This window comes from Misgurnus anguillicaudatus, chromosome 11 (assembly GCF_027580225.2).
Source record: "Misgurnus anguillicaudatus chromosome 11, ASM2758022v2, whole genome shotgun sequence".
In the NCBI taxonomy this organism is placed as follows: Eukaryota; Metazoa; Chordata; class Actinopteri; order Cypriniformes; family Cobitidae; genus Misgurnus; species Misgurnus anguillicaudatus.
Genome location: NC_073347.2, coordinates 11,047,314 through 11,071,604, shown reverse-complemented (window position 1 = coordinate 11,071,604; position 24,291 = coordinate 11,047,314). Strand labels below are relative to the sequence as shown.

The window sequence follows — 24,291 nt, the reverse complement described above, 5'->3', positions numbered from 1 at the left end:
GATAAACAAAGCAGAAGTATCACAGCAATCAAAGCACTCAGCTGAAAAAAGATGGCAAGTGGCTACAGTCAGCATCTGCCTGGCAATTTCAGCCACGTTTAAATGCTTTGGTGTGCATGCCCCCTTACAGTAGCGCTCTAAGCGGAAAGCGTCCAACGTCATACGTGTTTTTCCATTGTCAAATCAAATGAGGGGAGAGGCGGGCCTTTTGTTGTGCCGAATGAAGTTGCTTGGAACATTCGGACTGCAGTCACTCACTGTCTCCTGTGTGTTTGTGCACCTTTCACCCTTGATCAAGGTCAGAGAAAGCATCCTCTATTTAAAGTTTCTCTTTTATCACCTCTCAAATATGGGTAGGTTTCCTCAAAAATACTTAATTTTGAGCAAAAAGCTGACATAATTGCATTTTTGTAAAGGACTTTTGATAGAGATCATCAAAACCTACATGGAGTTCTTACTGTTTGCTCTATGGGATTGCTGCTGGGTTTTCTAAGTGGGTTAAGAGCGCCACTTGGTGGTTAATAGCGGAAATATGGATTGCCGGACAAACTCCTCATTGGCAGTGAAGCATTTTCTCTAGCCTGTTTTCAGATTGTTTATGATGAAATAGAATGGTTTTGACTGAAATTTGCTGGCTGGCCCGAGAATTTTCGATTTCCCCCCACCCTCACAATGGGTGTATAGGTGCACTGGAACAATCCTTCCTAAAATGCATTCAAATTTCGTTTACAAAGACGTGAAACTCAGCGAGTGGTCAGGGGTGTTCACTGATATGCTCACACAAAAATCGCTGCAAAAGATGCTTTCCAACAGCTGTTTAAGCATTCGTTGTAAACTTGTGGACCTATTTTTCTAAACGCCTCACACCCGTACATTCTTCCGTTGAGAGCTTAAATAATAGACACTCTAGCCAAGTTGGTGGTGATAATCCGCCATTGTCAATTGCAAGAATACAAACAAAGTTCCCGGCGCGGAGTAACCATACAGTACCTCACAGCACATCTAATACAAGTGAGTTGGACAAAAATTACGATAACACCTGTTGGAAAGCATCTTTTGCAGCGATTTTTGTGTGAGCATATCAGTGAACACCCCTGACTAGGGATGTCCCGATCCGATCACGAGATCGGAAATCGGTCCCGATCACGTGGTTTCAGACTCGATCGGAATCGGACGTTACCTCCCAATCAGGACTCGGATACATATGCAGGGTTTAAAATCCATTAAGGTCTCGCTCTGCTCCGCGCCAGTGTACGCGCTGCGCTGGTGCGTGTGAACTGATGAGAAGAGAATAGACTTGTTCGACTTCATGCAGCGCCGCAACAACCGGCAGCCGGATGATGTCTAAGTTCCGCGAGAGTGATTTAAAAGCAAACTCCTCCGTATGATTTCGCGGATCACTCTCGCGGTAGTTTGACGTCACCCGGCTGTCGATCGTTGCGGCGCCGCATGAAGTCGAACAAGCCTATTGACGTGCTTTCAAATTCATTCATAGGCTTCGCACTCGTGCGTGCAAGGAACCCACGACAAAACCGGATTTTTACCGCTCATTTAAACGACGCGTTGATCGTTTTTGTCACCATGTGCTCAGACGCAGCTCCGCGTCTCACTCAGAACCTCAAGAACGCGCATTCGCGCAGGATACTGTAGAGATGAGAGATAGAGAGAGAGGTAAGAATGGTGCCCACGTCGAGAAAACTTAATAGAAGTCTAGAAACAAAGTATTAAAGTATGTCTAGCCATGTCACTCATCTCATTACAATATGTTAACTAGATAACTGGATACAACTGATTGTATAGTTTAATAAAATAATGTATTTTGATTATACAGATTAATTACGACCTAACTATAGGTATTTTATAACTAACTGCTGACCAGCTTAGGGAATCTCTATGGCTAATTTATAAGATATATTGCTGAATCAGTATGTTGTTTTTCTTGTTAATTGAGTCTTTTTGGGTAGTCTATCTAATGCCTAGAATTAGTCAAGGAGGTTGATTCTTATAACTTCCTTCAAAGTTTGATCAATTGTGCATAATGACATGTGCAACAAATGCATATAGGGTGTCAGACTCATAGATTTGCATCATTTAAAGTTCAGGTTTTAAAGTTTGGGTCAACATGTGGCACAGCTTTAAAACTGAAACTTATAAAATCCTATCAGAGGTCCAAAATGTCATTGAAACACACCAGTGGCTTTGCTGTCATAAGGATTAAACATTTTACCCCTCGAACCCTCCCTCCCAACAGAGCATCCCCACAAAACAAATCCCAATTTAACCCCTGTACATATATATTCTCATTATTTTTTAACACATCTGCAGTTATGCGCTGGCACAGAGTTAGACTCTTTTGACTCCACACAGAAACAGCAATGCGTGCTGCATGACATAAGGAACATCCTGGTTCTGTTTTTTCGCTCTTATTTATTCTTTTTTTATGTATTATAGAAGTATCGGATCAGGACTCGGTATCGGCAGATACTCAAAATCAAATGACTCGGACTCGAGGGCAAAAAAACCTGATCGGGACATCCCTACCCCTGACCACTCGGTGCGTTTCGTGTCTTTGTAAACGAAAGTTTAATGCATTTTAGGAAGGATTGTTCCAGTGCACCTATGCAGCCATTGTGAGGGGGGGGGGGGGGGGGGTGATACCACAGAAACCGAAATTCTCAGGCCAGCATCATATGTCCAAATTTCAGTCAAAACTGTTCTATTTCATCATAAACAATCTGAAAACAGGGCTTTAACTTGTTAACTCGTCAATGGCGGGGGAAAGAGTTAAAAGTGACCAAAAAGGCAGTGCCTTGCGTTTCCAGGCGTTTAAAATGCGTTTGATGTGATCGTCCCCTTTAGGCAGGTATAATCTATCTCAGAATCGATCGATTGGTCTGGGCAGTACTGCATGAATCCAACACACTATTGGTTTCTATGGCAGCAAAAACATTAATAAAGGATAACCCTGACATAACACCCTTAACAAGTGACCCTATGAAGAATGAAAAAATTATCTGAAATTGCTGAAAACATGATGAACAAAAATATATTACACTATTGTGCTAGTAATTGATTAAATAGTTTTAATCGCAGGTTTTGTGCCTTTAAAAAATATATTCTTTTGAGCCTTTGAAGGGAGTTGGACATTCTGCAATTCATCTTGGTCCCTTAGGGCAGTGGTTTTCAAACTGGGGGCCGAGGCCCCCCGGGGGGCTGCGAGATGGTGCCAGGGGGGCCCCAGTTTTATTACATTTTATGAAATACATTAATTTATCATCAATTCTGTATAGTTAAATCTAAAAAATTAAGGTTACTAACCAAAAGCACTACTTTTTTGTATAATTTAATGTTTTTGTTATTAAAATGTTGAGTTTTAGAACAGTTTTTTGTCACAAATTTTCTTTGGGGGGCCGCGAAGGAATTCACCGTACACAAGGGGGGCCGCACGATGAAAAAGTTTGGGAACCACTGCCTTAGGGTGTTTTCACGCTGACATCGTTTAGGTCGGCCCAAATGAGCTTTCATTCCGAGTATGGATCGTTGGGTCAGTGTGCACACAACAGCCACATTCTGGTACGCACAAAACGACCGCTCCAAGCTGCTCAAAACAGGTGGTCTCGAAGCAGCTGCCGCCAAACTCTGGTGGGACCCAAGTTGCCTTGGTCGACCGCATACGTCATCAAGGCTTAATATTTCAGGTTTAATTTCAGAAAAGCAACCATTACATTTCAAGATAAGAATGAAACTACAATGATTGTATGCCTTAAAAGAAATAAATCTTAATTGTCTAATGTTTTTTAACTGAAATGTGAGAACCTTGATGACGTATGCGGTCGAGCAATGCAACTTCCGGAGAACGCATCCAAAATCCTGTTTGGGAATGTCCGGCGGAACTGGCACGAATGGCCACCCTAGCTCCAAGGCACACCACCCTTAGCCACTATTGTTAACACACAAGACGGTAATACATGCTTTCATATCCACCAGACTCAATTATTGCAATTCATATCCACCAGACTCAATTATTGCAATGCTATATCTAGGGCTGCCCAAAAATCTGCTTGCTCGGCTGCAATTTGTTCAAAATGCAGCGGTCAGAGACTGTAAACTGGCACGAGGAAACCCGATAGCATATCCCCGGTGTTGGCCTCTCTGCATTGACTGCCTGTTGATTTCAGAGTATAATATAAGGTCCTTCTTATGGTTTTAAAGGATTACTATGTCAGAGTATATCTCTGCCCTGTTACAATGTTACTGCTCTGCAAGACCGTTGCGCTTGTCTTCTGGTTTTATTTTGTGAATGTCCTGAAATCCAGACTAAAGGGGAACCTGCATTTTCTGTAGGGCTGTCAAACGATTAATCGCATACAAAATAAAAGTTTGTGTTTGCATATTGTGTGTACTGTTTGTAATTAAATACACACCCATTTGTGTGTGTGTGTGTGTGTGTGTGTGTGTGTGTGTGTGTGTGTTTATATATACATAATAATTACACATATATTATGCAGACTTTTTTGTAAGCAATTAATCGCGATTAATCGATTAATGACAGCCTTACTTTTCTGTGCCCCTCACCATCATTGCTAAAACACATCTATATTCTGTTGTGTATAACACTGAGTATTGACTTGCCTCTGAGAGACTTGTTGTGAAATTGTTTTCTTTTGTGGACAATATGACTTTGGAAAGCACTTTAGTTAACAAGCGTCATTTTAATGTGCTATAGAACTAAAAAAAAAATGTTTTTCCTAAACTTATCATTAAAGATCAGGAATATTTCCCTAAATGCCATTGTTCAGCTTGACTATATTATTACTGCTTTAGCTATATTTTGTTTTGTTGAATACAAAAGCATGTAAAAATGTCATGTATTCATGTTTATTTCTTTGTAAATCAACTTAAAGGAGCTTAGTATAAGGTGAACACATTATTGTTATAATAAAAAAATCAATACATATCATTATTTTAGCAGTGCAATGCAGACCGTTTTACCTACACAACAAAGGCTTGTGCAGCTATCCAAATAATTATCTACGAGATTGCAGCAATTCTTTTTCCACCACATTCATTTGATTGTATTCTTCTGTGAATGTTTATACTACAAACCTATGAGGTGAAGACAAGCAGACGTATTAAAAACAGATTTATTATACTGAATTACAAATGAGTCTTGCTCATACTAATGATGAATGTCCCAACATACTGTCAAGCACAGCTTTCTCCATGCTGTTGCCTGCTTTACGTGTATAGGTTCAATTAGACAAGATTGACGGCTTAGTGCAAGAACCGCTATAGACGAGAGGTTGTCAAGTTCAAAAATCAAGTCCTTTCACTTCAACAAGCCCGATGAATGATTTTTGAGTCATTTCTAAGTACTCTCAGTGTAATTCTCAGAATTATTGTGAACGCACAACAAAAATGTAAAGCATGCAGTTGAACTGTACACCATGTGGCACCTTAAAGGTTTTAAACTGAGTTTTTAAACAGCTTTCCTGACAAGAACATGCTCCTGTATAAGTAAAAAGAGTGCGTTAGCAGCACAAAAGGTCATGGAGTTGAATCCAGGGAACACACCGTATGCTTAAATGTAACTTGATCATCTTAAAGGAGCCATTTCTTTCTAACACTTCTGTAGATTGGTAGAGCAAGTAGTTAATAAGACGATTACGTCACATTACATTTATGCATTTGTCAGATGCTTTTATCCGAAGAGGATTTATTTTATACATTTCTTTGATCAGTATGTGTGTTCCATGTGATCAAACCCACATTTGCGGTGCTTGTGCAAAGCTCCACACTGAAAAAAAAACAATTCATTCAATTTACTAAGTTTTTTTTTTAGCTACATTTAAACAAAAAATAAAATACTTTTCTTTAAATGTATCTTAAATAACTTGATTGCAACCACTTACCTTAAAAAAATACTTAGTAAATTGAATGAATCATTTTTTTCAGTGTACCCATTGAGCCACAGGAACATTAAATGATATGAAATATGATTTTAAAAGTAATAAAGCTGTCATGATATTTAAACATGCATTGTGTAAATTTGAAGTATACTTTTAAGGTGAAATGATTGATAATGTGTGTGCGCGGCTGGGTGTGTGCACATGGAAATGACCTTGATTATTTTTATAAGGCTTATTTCTCAGCCAGTCGTGCGATGCTATTGGTAGCCACTGTTTTGGACTGTTCAAGAAAGAGGAAGTCCCATGGCCCGAATTGGCAGTCGCTCCCATTTTCCTGCACTTTGTTTTCTTGTTCACTATAAGGATCAGAAATCTCTGAATCAACTGATCCAAAAATGAAATCTTTGTAGTTAAGGGAAAGAGTGGAAGTCTGGTTTTCGTAAGGAGTCTGTTTCTCCCTCCATGGGAAGGAAGAGGCACACAAAGCCTTAAGGAGGGGATTGTTATGGTTGAGATGCGAGCTTTTGCCCCCAGGAGGGTGAAGTTTGGGCTTGTGTCAGCACTCCAAACAGTGGCATTGCCGAAACGGCCCACTTAAAAGAATCACCGCAGGGAACAGATAGAGGAAGAGAAGCCACTTGACCTGTTTTCAATAAAGTTTGTCCTGTAAGCTCAAATTATAACCACAGAGAGCAAAACATTTTTAAATGGACAGGTCGTGCATTAAAAAACAGATCATCTCTCATGGCTCAATGAACTTTAAGTGAAGTGGTGTTAATGGCAGACCGATATAGGTCGCACATTTTGTGTTTGCTCAAACATCTTCAGCTCTGTACCTGAACGGGAAGCTGTGTAAAGCGACCTCCATTTGTGTCCATTTGCCTGTGGAAGCTGGGAAAGGATGTGCGTCATATTCCAAACAGAAAATAACAAGGACAATAACAAATAAATGAGATAGGCGCTGGGATTAGGCAGTCCGGCAGACGCAGAAGTGAGAACGTTTGGTGTCGACGTGCTTGATAACTGAGGGTTAACTGGGGACACAGTTTTTTTCGTTTCTTTTTCTTTTTTTTACCTGTTTGCCATCTTGTAATGGTTGACGTGACTGTTATTGACATTTTAAAGCATAGTGCTGCCGAAAAATGAATATGATGTCATCGTTTTCGCACTTTCAAGTCGTTCCAAACCCATATGAAAGCAGAAAGACAGCACACGGGTTTGAGACAACATGAGGGTTTGACAAATGATGTTCCTGTTTAGTTGGTAGAGCATTGCATTAGCAATGCAAAAGATTGTGGGTTCAATCCCAGGTTATACACAAGTTATGAGGTTTCATGAAACGTAAAAGTAAATGCGATCAAAATAAGAAGCATACATGTAAAAACATCTCTTCATGTACTATTTTTCACATGATAATGACATCATAAAAACAAATTTTGTTGTTTTTTCCACATTTAAGGGGGAAATTTTCATTACTGAAACGTGTCCATGACTGGATTTTGGTTCTTTGACATGGAAATATTTATAATTAAAAAATCTAAAAAATAAAAAACTTCAGTCCATGTTATACTATAAACATTTACAGTAAAGAAACATGTGATATTTGGTGATGATTGGTAAATGTAGAGACAATAATAAGGAATATAAATGTGTTAAAGAAAAATGTTCTCATCCTCCACAACAATTTTCAATCATGTTTAAGCCCTCAAGGAACTAACATTTTCAAAAAAAAAAAAATAGTTGGAAGGGATATAATTGACTGTGACACTCAAGATGGCTACCAGGTAAGCAGTTTTTATTTTTTCTCTTCAGATAAAAGTTGAAATTTTATTTGTCATAGTACCTAGACAACTTTTTAGTTCTCATTACCAAAACATGAGTTTGTAAATGCATATATTTATATCATGTTGCAGGAATGATAATTTTTGATAATGATTATCTAAAAAATTTAAATAATTCTATTGGACATATTTTTAAATCCTCTAAAAATTTTAGAGCTTAATCTTATATGTACAAAAAAAAATTGTCTTCAAGGGTTTTTTAAAAATTCTGATGATGGACAACTTCTAAATCTGGATTTTGTGACAATCACCAATACGGGTAAAATTTGACGCTGTGTGTGAAATCCTGGTTAAAGTCTCAATCAAATTTTAAGATTGGGAGCGTTTGAATTTACAATAATTTCAATTATTGACATAATCTTAGACAGACAATATTAAAGCTACCAAAATTATATTTACACAAAATGTCCTTTACATTATGTTTTGGATAATGTACATTATGGACATTGTACTAATCCTCGGAAATAAAATCCTCTCAGAAAACTTCTAAATCTTTACCAGCTTGTGAGTCTTTTTATACAAGATAATTTGATTACTTACTGTCTGTGGTTTTTGTAACCTCTGACTCGAGCTTTTTCGACATTGAAGAGGCTCTTCTTTTGGATGTAATGGAAGAGAGGAACAGAGTTTGCCAATGGAAAATTCTTTTAATTAGCATGTCTGTATTGGCCAATGTCCTGGGACTGTTTAGGACTTTTCCTGGCCGTACTGTAGAAAGCATTTGTTGGGACCTTTTGGGGGTGGGGGTGCATCATCACTGGGAACACTTTGGATAAAACAAGCCCTGTCTGTTTTCTCCGCATCCGAGGAGCCGGAAGTTAAATGGTTTACCGAGTTTACCAAGTTTTTTCGGTCAGTCCACTCGCTCAGCACATTAGTGAAATGTTTCTGAAATTTTCTGTCAATTACTATAATAGCTGTATGTCACGTCATTCCCGGGGAGAGGGGAGGCGGGTTCACCTTTCATTATGAAGAAATGAAACAAGTTGAACCATGACATGCAATTGAAATGACAGAAACAACAAATACTGACTGTGCCAAGTACATACAGCTTAATGGTGATTGATGCCTTGTTTGTTTTGAAAATAGCCCGAGTTTTACCTGATTATTACATGAATACATGTTATAGCTGGCTCACAGCTAAGTAAAAACAACACATTTTTATTTGGGTAACACGCATTTATTAAGTGGTACCATAATGTTATTTTTTTTGAACATGGATAATACCAAGTTTTTTATATGCTCAGGCAGCAGCGTGTCTTGTGAATGTAAGTGAATTTAGTCATTCAAATTTAAAGGATTAGTCAATTTAAAAAAAAAAAAAATCCAGATAATTTACTCACTACCATGTCATCCAAAATGTTGATGTCTTTCTTTGTTCAGTCGAGAAGAAATTATGTTTTTTGAGGAAAACATTGCAGGATTTTTCTCATTTAAATGGACTTTAATGGACCCCAACACGTAACAGTTTTAATACAGTTTAAAATTGCAGTTTTAAAGGTCTCTTAACGATCTCAAATGAGGCATAAGGGTCTTATCTAGCGAAACAATTGTCATTTTTGGCAAGAAAAATAATAAATATGCACTTTTAAACCACAACTTCTCGTCTATCTCTGGTCCTGTGACGAGCCAGCGCGGTCAGTAAAAAAGGTCAGTAAAACAGTTCGTTGACTAAACTCCGCCCACAGGAATACGTCAGTCGCCAGCTTTGGCTCAAACGGCTCTGCTAAGCTAAGCTGCTATCGAATCACACACACTAAACAAACTACACAATTAGAACTCGATACGTATTTCTGAAGGTCGCGACTTCACATAACAAGGAAGACAAGAAGCCTGTTTTGAGGACAGTGAAAACAGCTCTATACAGATAAGTAAATTGTGTGAACACGTGAAACTTGAACACATGTTATATTGCCCACTATAAACACAATCAAAAATTCAAAATCACAGACAGAACGGGAGCTTTAAGTGTTGGGGTCCATTAACGTCCATTAAAATGAGAAAAATCCTGAAATGTTTTCCTCAAAAAAACATTATTTTTTTCTCGACTGAACAAAGAAAGACATCAACATTTAGGATGACATGGTGGTGAATAAATTATTAGGATTTTTTTTTAAAGAAAATGGACTAATCCTTTAAAGAATTTAGATACATAAATTCAAGACAGAATTTAAGACTTTAAGGACTGCCTTGGTACCATGTAAACACCATGGTAAATAAGTTTTAATCATTCAGTACTATGTTAAGTACACCCTAAAAATGGGTCAAAAAAGGCCAAACCCAACCTGGATTGTTGGGTCAAATATAAACTTTTCTGGTTTAATTTAACCCTACGTCTGGGTTTGTGCTTTTTTGACCCAATGCTGGGTCTAACTTTTTTGGAGTACATATAAATACAGCACAATGAAAATTGTATTTGTAATGAATGAATACAAAGAGACAAGCAATGGAATTGATATGCTTTAATAAGATATCAGTGCAGAGATACAACTTCTTATTGGGTACAAATTTCCCATACAGTAATGTCAACAATAATCATAACAATAGTATCATAATAATGTCAATATAAATTTAAAATATTAAAATATGTATGTACTTGCTTAATCACTCTAAAAATGGCTGGGTTATTTATAATCCATGTTGGGTAAATATTGGACACACATTTACTTTTTTTTTTTAAGGTAAGTGGTCGCAATCAATTTATTTAAGCTACATTTAAACAAACGTTTTTTTTCCGTTTTAATGTAGCTTAAATAAATAGATTTAAAAAATGAGTAAATTGAATGAATCATTTTTTTCAGTGCACTGGGTTAAAATTTACCCAATGCTGGGTTGTTGTTATGCAACCATGGATTATATTTACCCAGCATGGGTTAAAAAATAACCCAGACATTTTCATAGTGACGTGACTAAACATCCATCATTATAAATGGAGCACACACTATCAAAATAAACTGCTTGTTTTATGTATCAGCATATGTTGTCTTTAAAGTTGAAGGAAAACCAATCAAGTAAAAGTAAGAGCAGTATTATATAAAACTTAAATGGCGTAGTGTATGTAAGACTGCTAAATGGTGTTCAAACTTTTTTATAACATCAACAGTTGGCTGCACAATTATAGGAGCCACAGAATTAAATGAGTTCACTATTTTCTTTGTGAGACTTTGGCATTAATCTCTGAAAGTTCAAGTAATAAATATAAAGCATTGCTTTGTGTCTTGACTGTTTTGTGTGCTAAATAGAGAGGGCGCATTGGCACCTACATTTAATTGTGTTAAGGCACCCTTGTAACAGTTTGAGATTATTGCCATTCTTTACTACAATACTAAAAAAGAAAATCTGTAACAGACTAAATTGACTTTTCATTGACTTCTTATTATAATTGCTCTTATATAAACCTTATATATTAAACTGGTAATTTTACCCCCTTGCTTTATTTAAAATAAAATTTATTTGGGAAAATCTGCAAATTCTATGTACCTTTTCCTAACCACCCCCAAACAACTACAGGTCTAACGATCTATCTCTAAAGATTCATCCATACTGTATTACCCAAAATGTGGAGAGGGTGGAGAGATCTGCATCAGTGGACAGGCTGAGCAGCTGCTATCTCTCCGTCTATCTCTCACAGCTTGGACACCTGTTATCTCTTTACCTGTCTCCTCTATACACTCATATTGTGTCTACTGTAACTATCACAGCTCCAGATACAGTGTACACAAGACTTTAACATTTAAATATATCTACAAGATCTAGTTTGAAATCTCTGTCCGTCTCCAACATCCGAACAGCTTAAAAAAAGTTAATGGACCACCTCTAAATTATTTTGGTTTGAATACTAAACATACTGGTTAGCTAAGTAAAGCACGTGCAACACATTTAAAGTAAAAAAACACAATTTTATTAAAGGTGCACTGTGTAACTTTTAAAAGGGTCTATTGACAGAAATGCAATATAATATATATATATAACTATATAATCAGTGGTGTATAAAGACCTTACATAAAAACTGTATTGTTTTTATTACCTTAGATGAGTCATTTTTATCTACATACACTGTGGGTCTCCTTACACGAGAGTCGCCATTTTGGGCGTCATGTTTCTACTAGGGATATCAATTTAAGTGTTATTTTTCTAGTTGTTCACCTCGGTTTCCGAGTGGTTGATGCACTGTTTGCTGTAAATATATCCAAGAAGCACACGAAGGGCACTTTTCCCGTCGTCACATACTTTTAGCAGAGATGCTTATATTATGAAGATTTCCACCTTCCATTAGAAAACCCGCAACAGTCAACTTGGCTAGCGTGTAGCGCCTCAGCCAGTCAATAATGATGATCAATTATAAATGTTGCGGTCGTTCAGACTGTAACGACAGTCATTTACATTTTAGTTTCTTGCCAGAATTTAAGTTTACATTTAATCTGTTAATTAAAAATGGCGTCTGGTCTCCTTCCCTGTGTATAGCAGCGTTGCTATGCTAATCTTGCAGGCTTCCCTGAAGAGGGTCTTTGCTTTCAGTATCCTAACCGTATTTGCATTTTTTGTATCGGACCCTCTCGGATCCACTGCGGATGTCATTTCGTTGCGTTTGCAGCCAGCCTCGTCTCGCATGATGTTCGGCATCGAGCATCGTTGTGATCATGGCTAGTTTAACTTCTGCGCGCTTGTTTCATTTTTTCACCGGCTGTATGTGCTTTGCGCAGGCGCCGCACACACGCGCTTGCTTATTCGACAATCGTTAAAGGTGCAGTGTGTAATTTTTAGAAGGATCTCTTGACAGAAATGCAAAATAATATACAAAACTATATTATCTGGGGTGTACAAAGACCTTTCATAATGAACCGTTATGTGTTTATTACCTTAGAATGAGACGTTTTTATCTACATACACGAGGGTCCCCTTACATGGAAGTCGCCACCATGTTTCTACAGAACTACTTAACGGACAAACTGTTTTTTACTAAGTTGTCTCCGATGATGACATGTTTGTTCGGTGATGGCTACTGTAGCTTCTCTGTGTGTTTCAAAAGCGAGGGGTAAGCAGTGGACTAAGCAGTTGGTTGCAATTCACAACATCACCACTAGATGCCACTAAAATTTACACACTGCACCTTTAAGTTTTATCGATTTAATACTTATTGACAATTTATCGAAGATCATTCATGTTAATCTTGTGGCGGCTACCGTAGCTTCTCTATGCGTTTCGAAAAAACAAGGTGAGCAGTGGACTGAGCTGTTGTTTACAATTCACAATCTCACCACTAGATGCAACTAAATTCTACACAGTGCACCTTTAATTACAATTTTGCTTATTCCTAGGACAGCTAAAGCATTTTGCACTGGATTGGGATACTTTCTACTACATTTTCACGTATTTGTATTGCCATTATTTTCAGTGATGATTCTTATTAGATTTTTGTTATATTTTAAATACTGCTTTGTATTACAATGACAAAACAAAATACTACCACGATGCAGAAATAATACAATTTAAATAATCCATCTAATATTTTGCACTAAAGTTGTGGAATTACAGTTTTTATTGAAAACTGGGAAATATTTTTGGGATTTTACGGGTGACTGTCGTGCAAAATAAATATAAGCAGGTCCAATTTTCTTCAAGCAAAATATAGCATATTTTTATCATTCATTTATTTATTTATTTTGGGGTAAATAAGGACCCAGGCCATCCCTCTACTGAATTACAGAAGCTTTGCCTATCTGACACACATAATCCATGACAAATTAACATGTTAACAAAACTGGCTCTTATCTTTGTACCTTAAAAGACTTTACATTATATGTGATTTTCCTACGGGTTAAACTTTAACAGCACATCTTAAAGATACGAATGTGTCTATGCATAACAGAAGAGCAGATTAGGCAACTTAAGTGCTTGTTACATTACTGAATATTGCTGTGGGTCTCAAGGGCTTGGCAGTCATAAATAATAGTGTTAAAATAACAATTTTAAAGGCCATTTAAAACGGAATGATTCAACTTTAAAGACAACCTCAGAGTTTATATTAAAACTCAAATAAAATAAAAGTATTAAAATATGTTATAATGCAAGTATGCATGTGAGTAAAACTGCATAAAGCAATCGTTTGCAACAACAAGAAATTGCTCAAATTAAAGTTTAAAGGACCCGATGTGCTACATAAAAGAGATATCTAAAACAGATTTTGGAAACCCCAATCAAATTGTACTGGCCTGCCAATAAACATCATATGCAATTGCATATTTCCAGATAAATGCCACCATAAACAACCATAGGACACAAGCACTACAGACTGTGATCCGCTGTAAGGACTCTGATTCACATCTACTGAGTAGACAAGACAAAGTACCAAGACAAATAAGCGCTACGACATGTAACTTTATCATCAAAGTAGAAATCTATAGTAGAAATCTTTGCTTTAAATATGTATGTTTACAGCTAAATTGACAAAAATATATGTATTTAGAGTGGTTTCCACAATAAGGCAATAAACAGACACAAAACCAAGCAAATAATAATAATAATAATAATATATAAGGCACAAAAGAACATATAACTTGAAAGTGGTCAGTGAAGAAAAGGCTTAATGTGTCAAGAGGTAGGAAAGTTAAAGAAATTACAGTAGATCATATTTCTTTGTATTTTGTGTGTGTTTTTCTTTTAAGTTGACAGACAGCGAGAAAGATATCTGCAGAGAAACAGCCGGCCAAAGACATCACAACACAACAGTTAAGCTCCTCCAAAAATACTTAAAATTCATTCGGAAACTTGATATGCAACTAAAAAAATAGTACATGTATAGACTTTATGAAGATGTAGACAATAAAAATAGAATCGAAGCTACATTTGCCGTCTATGCAGTCAGTTTGAGTGTGTGTATTTGTCTGTGTATAAGTGTTTGATAGGCTGGGATAGTTACTGTCAGGATAGTGAGATATGGAGACTGACTGCATTTCTGTGGGCTAGTTTACATACTGGTTTAGGTGGACTGATCTAATGCCTTTAAAAGGTCACTACCCTGGAGCAAATGAAGATTTCCTTGCAAGGGGACGTTGACCTCGCAGTCATATCGCGTCAGTTCAGGCAGACAGTAGTAGTTCTCGAAGGACGGCCCGATAAGTCGACTCGCGATTCCTGTAAATGCAACCCAGAATCAGTATTTTACAATGCAGACGAACAATATGCAGATACGTTTGTGTTGTTACAAGAGTTTGAGCTCACCGTCCATTTTAGAAGAAGTCTGCATGTTGAACTCTCTGTAGGTACAGGACTGCTCTCGATAGCGTTTCGTTGCCAGTCCGGCTTGATTACCTGCATACTGAGTCTTCCTGTGCTGGTGCTCCATGCATCCGTTATGGTCCATGCCTTTGTCTAGGTGAAAGAGTTGACAATTTATTAAGAGTACGTTTACTAGACAATAATGTACTTAAAACAAAAAACTTGTTCTTTTGCTTAAAAAAAAGATTTGGCAATCTCAATTGACACAGATTTGCACTGTAATAAAGGATTTGATTCAACTTAAAAACGAAAGGCACATGGTTGCCTTGAAATTTTGAGTTGTTATAAAAAGTTGTGTAAAAACATTGTGTCAACTTATAATTTTGAGTTGGATTAACTCATTGGATAATTTTTTTTTTAAGTCCAACCAACAATTTTTTTACAGTGCATGAACGACTAAGGGCCAGATTTACTATCAGCTTGCGCCAGCGCAAACCATAATTTTGTCGTTAAATAACGACTGTCGGGATTTACTGAAGACGCGCAGTGGATAATTACCGCTGAAAAAGTGTGGTCGAGTTATATTCGCGTTTCTAGGAGTTTTCCGCAAAAAAGACGCAAATTTTAGGGGAGGAGATTATTTAAATGATTCACACAATGCGATTTACTAATGCTTGCGCGTGTGATAATACTGGTATTTGCGCCATTATGTAACGCCGAAAAACTTTTGTTGCTGATAGGAGATGCGTATGGTACAAAGCAGAGGACTTTTTAACATGTAAGAGTTTATTTGGAATGCCAGAGGAACATATTATTCAAAAATATTGCTTGCCAAGCCATGTTATTTTTTATTTGCTGAAGAAAATAAAAAAGGAGCCACTAGGAAAAGTCACACAATAGCAGGCATTTTAAAACTTTTTTGTCCTCCAGTTCTTTTCAGTGTACTATGGCTTCATCATTTCACACCCCGAATTTTCACCTGTGATGTCTGTGGTGCAAAACTCAAGCACATCAGGTGTTAGTAGATCACCCGCACCTGAGGATCAGCTCTGTTTATTTGCGACCCTGAACTAATTTGCTCTGCTCTTAGTAGATTACATTGGTCATTATGGAAATTAGCTGTTGCGCCTGTGTTATTTAATTTGCGTTTAAAAAAACAAGATATTACCACTCCCATCGGCGCTTTTTTAGAAACTTTTTTAATTTGCCCCCGTTTAGTAAATCTGGTCCTAAAAGTGGTATATTATGCATACCAGGCCAGTAGTTGGCAGTGTTATGTGATGCCCTGTGCATTACATCATCGTTTTCTATTTTTGTAGTTTACACACTTTAAAAAAAAACGCAGCATGAAGTTAAAACAACTTGGTTTTGCAAGTCAATTCAACCTACTATTTTAAGTTTTGACTTGTGATAAGTTGACAGAACTTATATTTTTATGTTGCTGTAAGTTTCAACTTGTTTTTATATGTTGATTTAACAACATTTTTTACAGGGCACAGAGACTAAAACGATTTAGTTTTTGAAAACCTGCACTTTAAAACCACAAAATGCTGTTATGTAAACGAAGGACCAAAATTTATACAAACTTTAGTTTTTCGTTAAAAACTGTTGTATAAATGCCACATGGTGTTAATTTAGTTTTTGACAGTGTGCCAACCGAGCTAAATTTTACACTTTCCGAAAACATGGGACTTCTGGTAAACTCCGCGAAGAATAAATAACAACAAAGTCCTTTTAAAGTAGTTTATTTATATAACAAGCAAAATAAACAACACGTAGATTACATAGGAACGCAAAACATTTGTTATTTTCAACAAGGTATTTGTTTAAGAGTTCAGTTTCAGCAACTAGTCAGACCATTAAACAAACAGAAACGGCACGCGCGCCCGATGAAACAGTCTATTGGGTGTTAAAGGTGGTAACGTTGTTTTCTTTGGTTGCCCAACTCCAAAGAGCGCACCAGGGCTTGACATAACCCATGCGTCATTTTAATGTAAGCTACTTTGTGCAACAGAAATGCCCACTTGACATTTGTCAATAAAAGTCTTAAAAGCCTTGAAGTCTTATATCACTTTTAATAGAAACGATGATGAAACTTATAAAATACAATCTGTATAACAAGTTGACTGTAAAATTCATGTAGATGTCTTGACAGTATTTACTGCTGTTGTTAATAAATATTTAAAGTGTTTGTCTAGGTTTTTTGTGTTTATTTTTTCAGTTAATCTTCTACACCCCTGCACCACTTTTAATATATTCATTCATAGTTATTGTATTTATGCCTTACTAGCATGTTTTTCATGCACCTAAATATATGATATGATCTATACTGATATACCTGCTATACCAGCTAATAAATGTTGTCTTAATTTGGATGGTCAATCTGCATTTCAAAGTCAATCTGCATCTAATCTAACTAAATCAAGTAAAATTACTGAAATGAAAGTAATTTTTAGGTCACGTTTAATAATATAAAATGTATTTTACCAACAACAAAATTGTGGCCAGTCAAAATGCAGAGTTGCTAGTAATTTTGGAAAACAACTTGCCACTTTGGCTGGTGAGCAAAAAAGCTCATGTCAAGCCTTGGGGCGCACTATTAAATCTCTATGAAAATTTGGTCAAAACTCTGTCCCACATTCAATGTAAGTCTATGAGAATTCTGAATACTTGCAAAACACCTTTCCTCGAAATGATTGTGGTTTGTTTGAGCAATGAAAGTATTAGCAATAGAAACCATGGTGCTTACCTTAGCACAAACTGCTATAAAATATGTTTTAATGTGTAATAAATGGGTGTTAATACCTGATAAAGCGCTAGTGCTGAGAGACTTTCTGTCCATGGTGGCAGAACCCTCATTCCTAAGTCTCTTCCACATTGGCTGCTGTGACTTTGTGGCCGGTGGCTCAACCTAAAAGATGCACAGCTTGATATTAAAACACAGTACTGAGCCCATAAACACTATATTGATGTATCGTTTGGACACACTGGACTGAATTTGTGTTTTAAAAACACATCCATGTAGTTTTAGAGTAAAATATGAACAAACCATAGCCATCTGTGTGAACGAGCGCTTGAAGTTGTTAGCGAGAGCGAGTCGAGCTGGACTCATATCTCTGTAGTTCTGTCCAAAGTTCTCCATGGGTCTGCAAAACAAACGACCAAGTTCAAAGCCTGAAGTACAACACGTGATTTTAATACTAAACAAAGCTAGGTGAATGTGAAATTTTTGCTTTAAACTGCAAACATATTTGGTTGATACATTAGCACTGCTCCAAAATCATGCCAAACAAAAATGAGCAAAATTACCTTTGCACATAACGTGCCATTCGATTGGCTGGCATGGTTTGGCACGAACGCTTTGCTGTTAGAGGATCCATCATTCCAGCTTTGTGCAACGGAGGGTCAGGTGGCCACTGCAGATTTTGACGTCCCCCCATAGAGGACAAAGGGGTGCAGGCTGGATCGCGGTATGGTGGGATTTGCATGGGAGTATTACTGTAGGGTACAGGCTGCCATGACTCCACAGAGCCTCCATTGATGTTCTGCTTTTCCCCTCCTGAACTCATGTTAGGCTGAAACTGTGCTGCTGAGGGGGAGGTCAAGGGTTGGAAGAAGCTTGCAATGTTGCTGAAGCTCTGCTGGTTTGTCACCAGGCCTCCAAGGTCAGTGGATGTTTCCTCCGGGCAGATGGGATTGAGCTGGAAGTCTTCTCCATCCATTGGGATGTAGGGAGCCAATGTTTCCAAGTCCAGATCACTTAAGTCAGTCTACAAGGAATTAAAGAGGTCAAAAGTTACTTAATTAAAAGTATTCTTATGTAATGTGATATGAAAATATTATTGGTTAATTATCTTGTAACCTCTTGGTTGAAAGAAGTCTTTGTCTCCTGCGTGTCCAAGGAGAATAGTTTCTCAGTAAGCTCCACCTTCAGATCGCTGTCCACTGCGCTGTAGTACTCATCCGGGCTGCTAGGCTGTTCAACAGAAGAAATACACTATGATACGGTGGACGTACAGCCAACAAAAAAAAAAAAAAACAGTTGAACAATATGAACAAAATATGTGACGGCAGTCCGTTTACCGTCGAGCAGCTGCTTAAGCTTGGAGTTGCACTGCTTGGAGGTGGAGCTTGAGGCACAGAGAAAGAGGCGGCCATCTTGGGCAGGTCTCCAGTGTAGCTTTTCTTATGGCTTTCACGAATAGACTGGGAGGCTGGAGGTGCGATCGAAGACACTTTACTGTACATCGGGTGCTCTTCATACTGTGGCTGACCTGAGGGAGAGGGAATTTATTCACGTAGTCATGTTGGGGTTTACTTGGGGTGGATAGCCAGAAGTGATTTGTTAGAAAAAGGAATCACTGCCTATGTCTTCATCATTAAATTCTACAATGTATATGTCAGCTGTTGGATACTGCGCTTTCTGGATATAAGCATTGACCGTTAGCTAAATCCTCTTCAAAATAAAGTAAATTCTCTTCTGCTCTTACCGAAGTCAAGAGAGATAATGGTGTCACCAGGTGTAGGTGCCAGCTGGGTGAGATCCTCAGGTTCCTCTTTGAGTTTGGAGTAGAGCGTGTCACTTGAAAAGTGGTGAGTCTTGAACAGAGACTCAGTCTGATCCATAGAGAAGATTGTGGATTTCTCCTCAATATCACTAAGACAAAAGAAAAAGATTTAACATGTACTGTATGAGTTTGTCTCTCTAACCCTCAAGTGCTGTTAATAAGAAATGCACTAATCTGCTGCTGCTAGTGGACAAATTTGGGCACTTTGGGATTCCCTTTAAATTTTACAGACGTGTCCTAAAACTATATTTTTTAATAAATGTAAAAACTTTTAAGTTATGCATTTATTTGATGATTTTTTTTATTTTAATTTTTACCTTAATAACTCATTTAAAATAAGCATATTTTAGTTTTTTACCCAAAATTCTCCTGAAAACATGATTTTCAATAAAAACTTACTTCCACTAATTAAAATATAATATAAACATTTAAAATAAATTACACTTGTTTTTTGTAAATATACATTGTATATTACATGTAAATATATCAATGTAAACATAACATAAGCATTTTTAATGTTTTTTTTTTTTATAAAATTCACTTTATAAAATATTTTCATAAAAATCTTTATACCACTAATTAAAACATAGTAAAAACCCCAAAATATGTTCCACTTTTGTTTTTAGTGACATCTGATGGAATCAAAATAGCATTTACATGTAATTGCAATGGCTGTACTACTCACTGGTTGCAAAGGCTAAAATCAATAAACCGATGATGTAACAAACTTAATGTCTTAAGTTCTAGTTTTATCAAAGTTATAATCGTTTAATAAAAAAATTGTTGGGTATGACAAAGATGTCTTACTATGCTTGTTATAAGAAAAATAAAAAGTAGGAGAAAGAAATCACTTTTTGCAACATTTTGCATCATCAAATCTTGCAGTGGGACTCGATCTCTTTTTCAAGTGTATGTGTGTGTGTGTGTGTGTGTGTGTGTGTGTGTATCTGTGTCTGTTCTGCACAATGGCTTGTTGACAATTTTTTTTAATGCTCAGTTTTTGTCTTATAAAATTTTTTGGTTATGTATGAGTAGCTGTTTTTTTATTTGACAAAATAATAAAAAAGCACTCTGTTATAGGCTCTTTCAGTTCTTTGTTTGTGTGTGTGTATGTGTTTGTCTGTGCTTATCTTTTGTGTATTATCTGCATTGTGTTGGATTTATTGATGGTTATTGAACAAATAAAAAATTGCTCTAAATTTTTGTAATTTCCCATTCATTTCCTATGGGTACCCAAAAAAGGGCACTAACGGCACATTAAAGTGTTTTTTATTTTTAATCTTAAAATTATTAAATGAAGTACAACTTTTTTGGGGTGTTTAGGTGACAAACTTAAGAAAAGTAGCCAAGTTTTGTACTTGTAAAAAGTTATTTAAAAAAAATATTTTGGCCGGGATACACTGCACGATAATTGGCTGTCCCAGACGAAAGATTGCCATCGTGAAACTATCGTCGCAATTTCTGTGATCGTGGCTCTTCATCGGTGGTCCTATGTCGTACAGTGAGAGAGGTTCAAAGACGGCCGTTTTCCCGGTCTTGCGTCCAAAGATAGCCTACGATAATTTTCTGGCAGTGTCAGAAATTCGGCATGATCACCGCACAGTGTGTTTGCTGCTACGACCTGCGCGCCGGTATTTGTTTACCACGAGCGCATGCTGGTGACGTTGCGCAACGTGTGACACAGCCGCCAAAGCTTCCGTGTCATCATCGTACAGTCTACATGCCTGTCGAGTTTAAACGATACATGTCGCACAGTGTGATAAGGTAATGATCTTATAAGAGGACAAAAATCGTGCAGTGTACTTCGGGCTTTAAGGGGTTAAAAATAGTAGAGAACAGAAAAAGTATGTTTTAAATACAATGTTGCATTAACCTATTACATTTGCATTAAGCAAACACCGACCTATCCAGTGCATTGAAGGTATACATTTTTAAATCAGAATGTGTGCTCTTTGCAATTGAACCAACCGTGTTTTAAACAAGTATCATTTATCCCAAACCTCAGACTATACAGACACATTTTTGTTTTATTAAACAATTTTATATTGATAGATTTGTTTAATTAGATATTTTTAGATTAACCTTAAATATTAAAGTTTGAATATTACACATTTCAAATATCGCCTGAAATCAATGTCATATCTGCATACTAAATTAGGATTTTCTCTTTTCTTCCCTACAATTATTTAGACACCACAGTCTATCATGTGTGCAGTGGACTGAAAACAAAACACGAGTTGCCTGTCAAGACAGCGGCAAAGCTCCTCTGTTGTAGTTTTTAATTTATACAGTTATCAAAAATCAAATCATCTTTTTTTGTCTTCGATTGGCAGGAAATGAAAGTACACTATGAACAAATCACTCGCCACCTTTTATTCTCACTCAGCACGTAGTTCACGCACACAATGCACTGTGGCTGGGAGTTGCGACTGTTGTAGATGACGGTACCCTGTGTCTCCATCCACACATAACCTCCATGCTTAGCCAACATCCTGTACCGACCACTCACCGCCTGCCCTTTAGTACACACTAAAGAAAGGAGAAAATATTGATTATTTAAAAACATACTGACCAGATTTTTATTCAGAAATAAAATGACACAGCTCTCTCACGATCGCTAGACAGTGGACAGCTTGTAGCTTGAACACATATTATATTGCAACATCAATGCCATTATGAATAAATGTATTGTTTTTTTCTTTTATCAGCTTTGTACAAGATCTTGGGCAGCTTTAACATAAAACACCCAGACAAAAATGGGGGGGGACAGGACCCATCAAGGGAATGCTAACATAAGCAACATATATTCAGAGAGACACAGACAATGAGGGATTGCTGATCTGGTTTTAACAGTCAGTCTCTCTGGCATTCGCCCTGGACTCGTTCCAAATCAGTCGTGGGAAAGCGCTGGTTGCGGGTCACACGGTTCACTCCCGGCCTGTGCATGTACGACCGCATTGCCATAGCGAGTCTTGCGACTGTGCATGCATACGGCCTAAAAGGAAGTTCTCTAAGGAGCCTCAAGTGACCATCAATGCTGTTATATATAAAGTGTGCTTTTGCATATATATAACACATCCATTGTGAAGAAATACACAATCTATAATACCGAAGGTCTCAAAACAGTATCAAAGAGTATTCTCTAACCACTTATTGCTTTGTGAGGAGGTATGGTGCGATTTTATTACCTTCTTAAAATTAATTAAGTTTATTTGAGGCAACCCATAGAAGAGCTATTTTTGGTTCCCCTTAAACTATCTTTAAGTCAAATATTTTTTCAGTATCCTTACTGTTTTATAGTCAGAGAAATCTTTTACCAACACAAAGAAGCTTTTGTGCAACAAAAATGATAACATTTTGTGGAAGACAAAGGTTCTTTATGGAGCCATAGACCATTTTAGGGACATTTATTTTTGCTAACAGCATAAACACTGTACATTTTTATGCAAATTATGGTCATTATCGTTTATTGATAAATACATTTTATAATTCCAGGCTCTAAAAAAATGCTGGGTTATTTTTAAACTAGTTTCACGTAGCCAGACCTTCATGCTAAAGGTCTGGGAACCATGGCCACTTTGAATGGCCTTTGAGGCCATGTGACTGACATGTGTGCCGTGCCATGTGTAGGGACTTGGAGATTTCGCCACAACAACAGACCGGTGTGCAATCATTTACAAACATCTCTAAAGTTTATGACAACAATAGCAAACACATTAACATCTCTCGCATACTTTTAAAATTTTAAATTTATTAGTTCTTGATGCAGCATACTTTCACCGATGTAGTAAACATGACAGCTTTCTTCTTAGATCAGATGCCTTTGCGTTGTTTCTGGGCAGACTGTTAAAGATTGCGACACACATCTATTAGAAATCCTGTGTAAATCAACCAATCAGAGGACGACTTTGAATCTGTTGTGCTTCCAGATGAGTGTGCCATATGCATAGCTGTTCAACCAAGAGACCAAATCCAGCCATTGGGTTAAATTAACCCAAAATATGTTGATATTTGACCCAACAATGGGTTAAAACAACCCAGCATAGGTTAACATTTAAATAATAAAATTCATTAATTACATTTTTGGTTTTGTCCCTTTTTTGACCCAATGCTGAAAATAACACAGCATTTTTTTTGAGTGAATTTAAATCTTCAAAAGCAATGAAAGAGAAACTTCACATTTTCCTCTGGCCACACAAATGCATATGAGTCACGAGGCAGCCACGCTCTTTTTCTCTCGACAAGCCAAATCCAGATCAACATTTTTTTTCTCCTAGTCACTATGAAAAGGCTCTAATTACATGTTAACGTCACTGTGGACAGAAGCCACTCCACTCCCAGCATCTGATTAGGGGGCAATCTGGGACACCTGGCCGGGCCGAGGAGCACCATCCCTGTCTACGGCTGGTTTCTTATCTCCTCTGTCACCCATAATGGGGTTCAAGACGTCCTAATGGGTACTGAGGTCGTCCCTAATAGAGGCAATCCAATAAGGCTCTTTTGAATCGTATTCATAACTCAAACATGTGTGCGAAATGCAATTTGTCTGAAATGCAATTTGACTCAGGGGGCTGGCGATCTCAGTATATATATATCGCCGTTTGCTGTGTGCGTACGGTCCGTGTTTGTGCAAGGCAACCGATATTAGGTTTCACCTTTGCTTAGTAAGAGGGAGAGAGAAAAACTAAATCTAAAAGGCAATTGGGTGCATGCAGCGTGTTGATGCTGAAAGGGAACAGTGGCAACATTTTCTTT

At 37.2% G+C, this 24,291-nt stretch overlaps 1 protein-coding gene across 1 annotated transcript in view; it reads right to left on the bottom strand.

Moving 5' to 3' along the window:
• Positions 1–10,197: 10,197 nt before the first annotated feature.
• Positions 10,198–24,291, bottom strand: part of epas1b (endothelial PAS domain protein 1b) — a 63,085-nt gene continuing 48,991 nt past the window's right edge. Inside the window, exons 8-16 of the mRNA XM_073873018.1 lie at positions 21,920–22,065; positions 19,459–19,627; positions 19,052–19,242; positions 18,831–18,944; positions 18,278–18,738; positions 18,018–18,114; positions 17,774–17,879; positions 14,972–15,121; positions 10,198–14,884 (exon numbers count right to left, since the gene is read on the bottom strand). Coding sequence (XP_073729119.1) covers positions 14,730–14,884; positions 14,972–15,121; positions 17,774–17,879; positions 18,018–18,114; positions 18,278–18,738; positions 18,831–18,944; positions 19,052–19,242; positions 19,459–19,627; positions 21,920–22,065 — 1,589 coding nt within the window. The 3' untranslated portion in view covers positions 10,198–14,729. The remainder of the gene's footprint in view (positions 14,885–14,971; positions 15,122–17,773; positions 17,880–18,017; positions 18,115–18,277; positions 18,739–18,830; positions 18,945–19,051; positions 19,243–19,458; positions 19,628–21,919; positions 22,066–24,291) is intronic.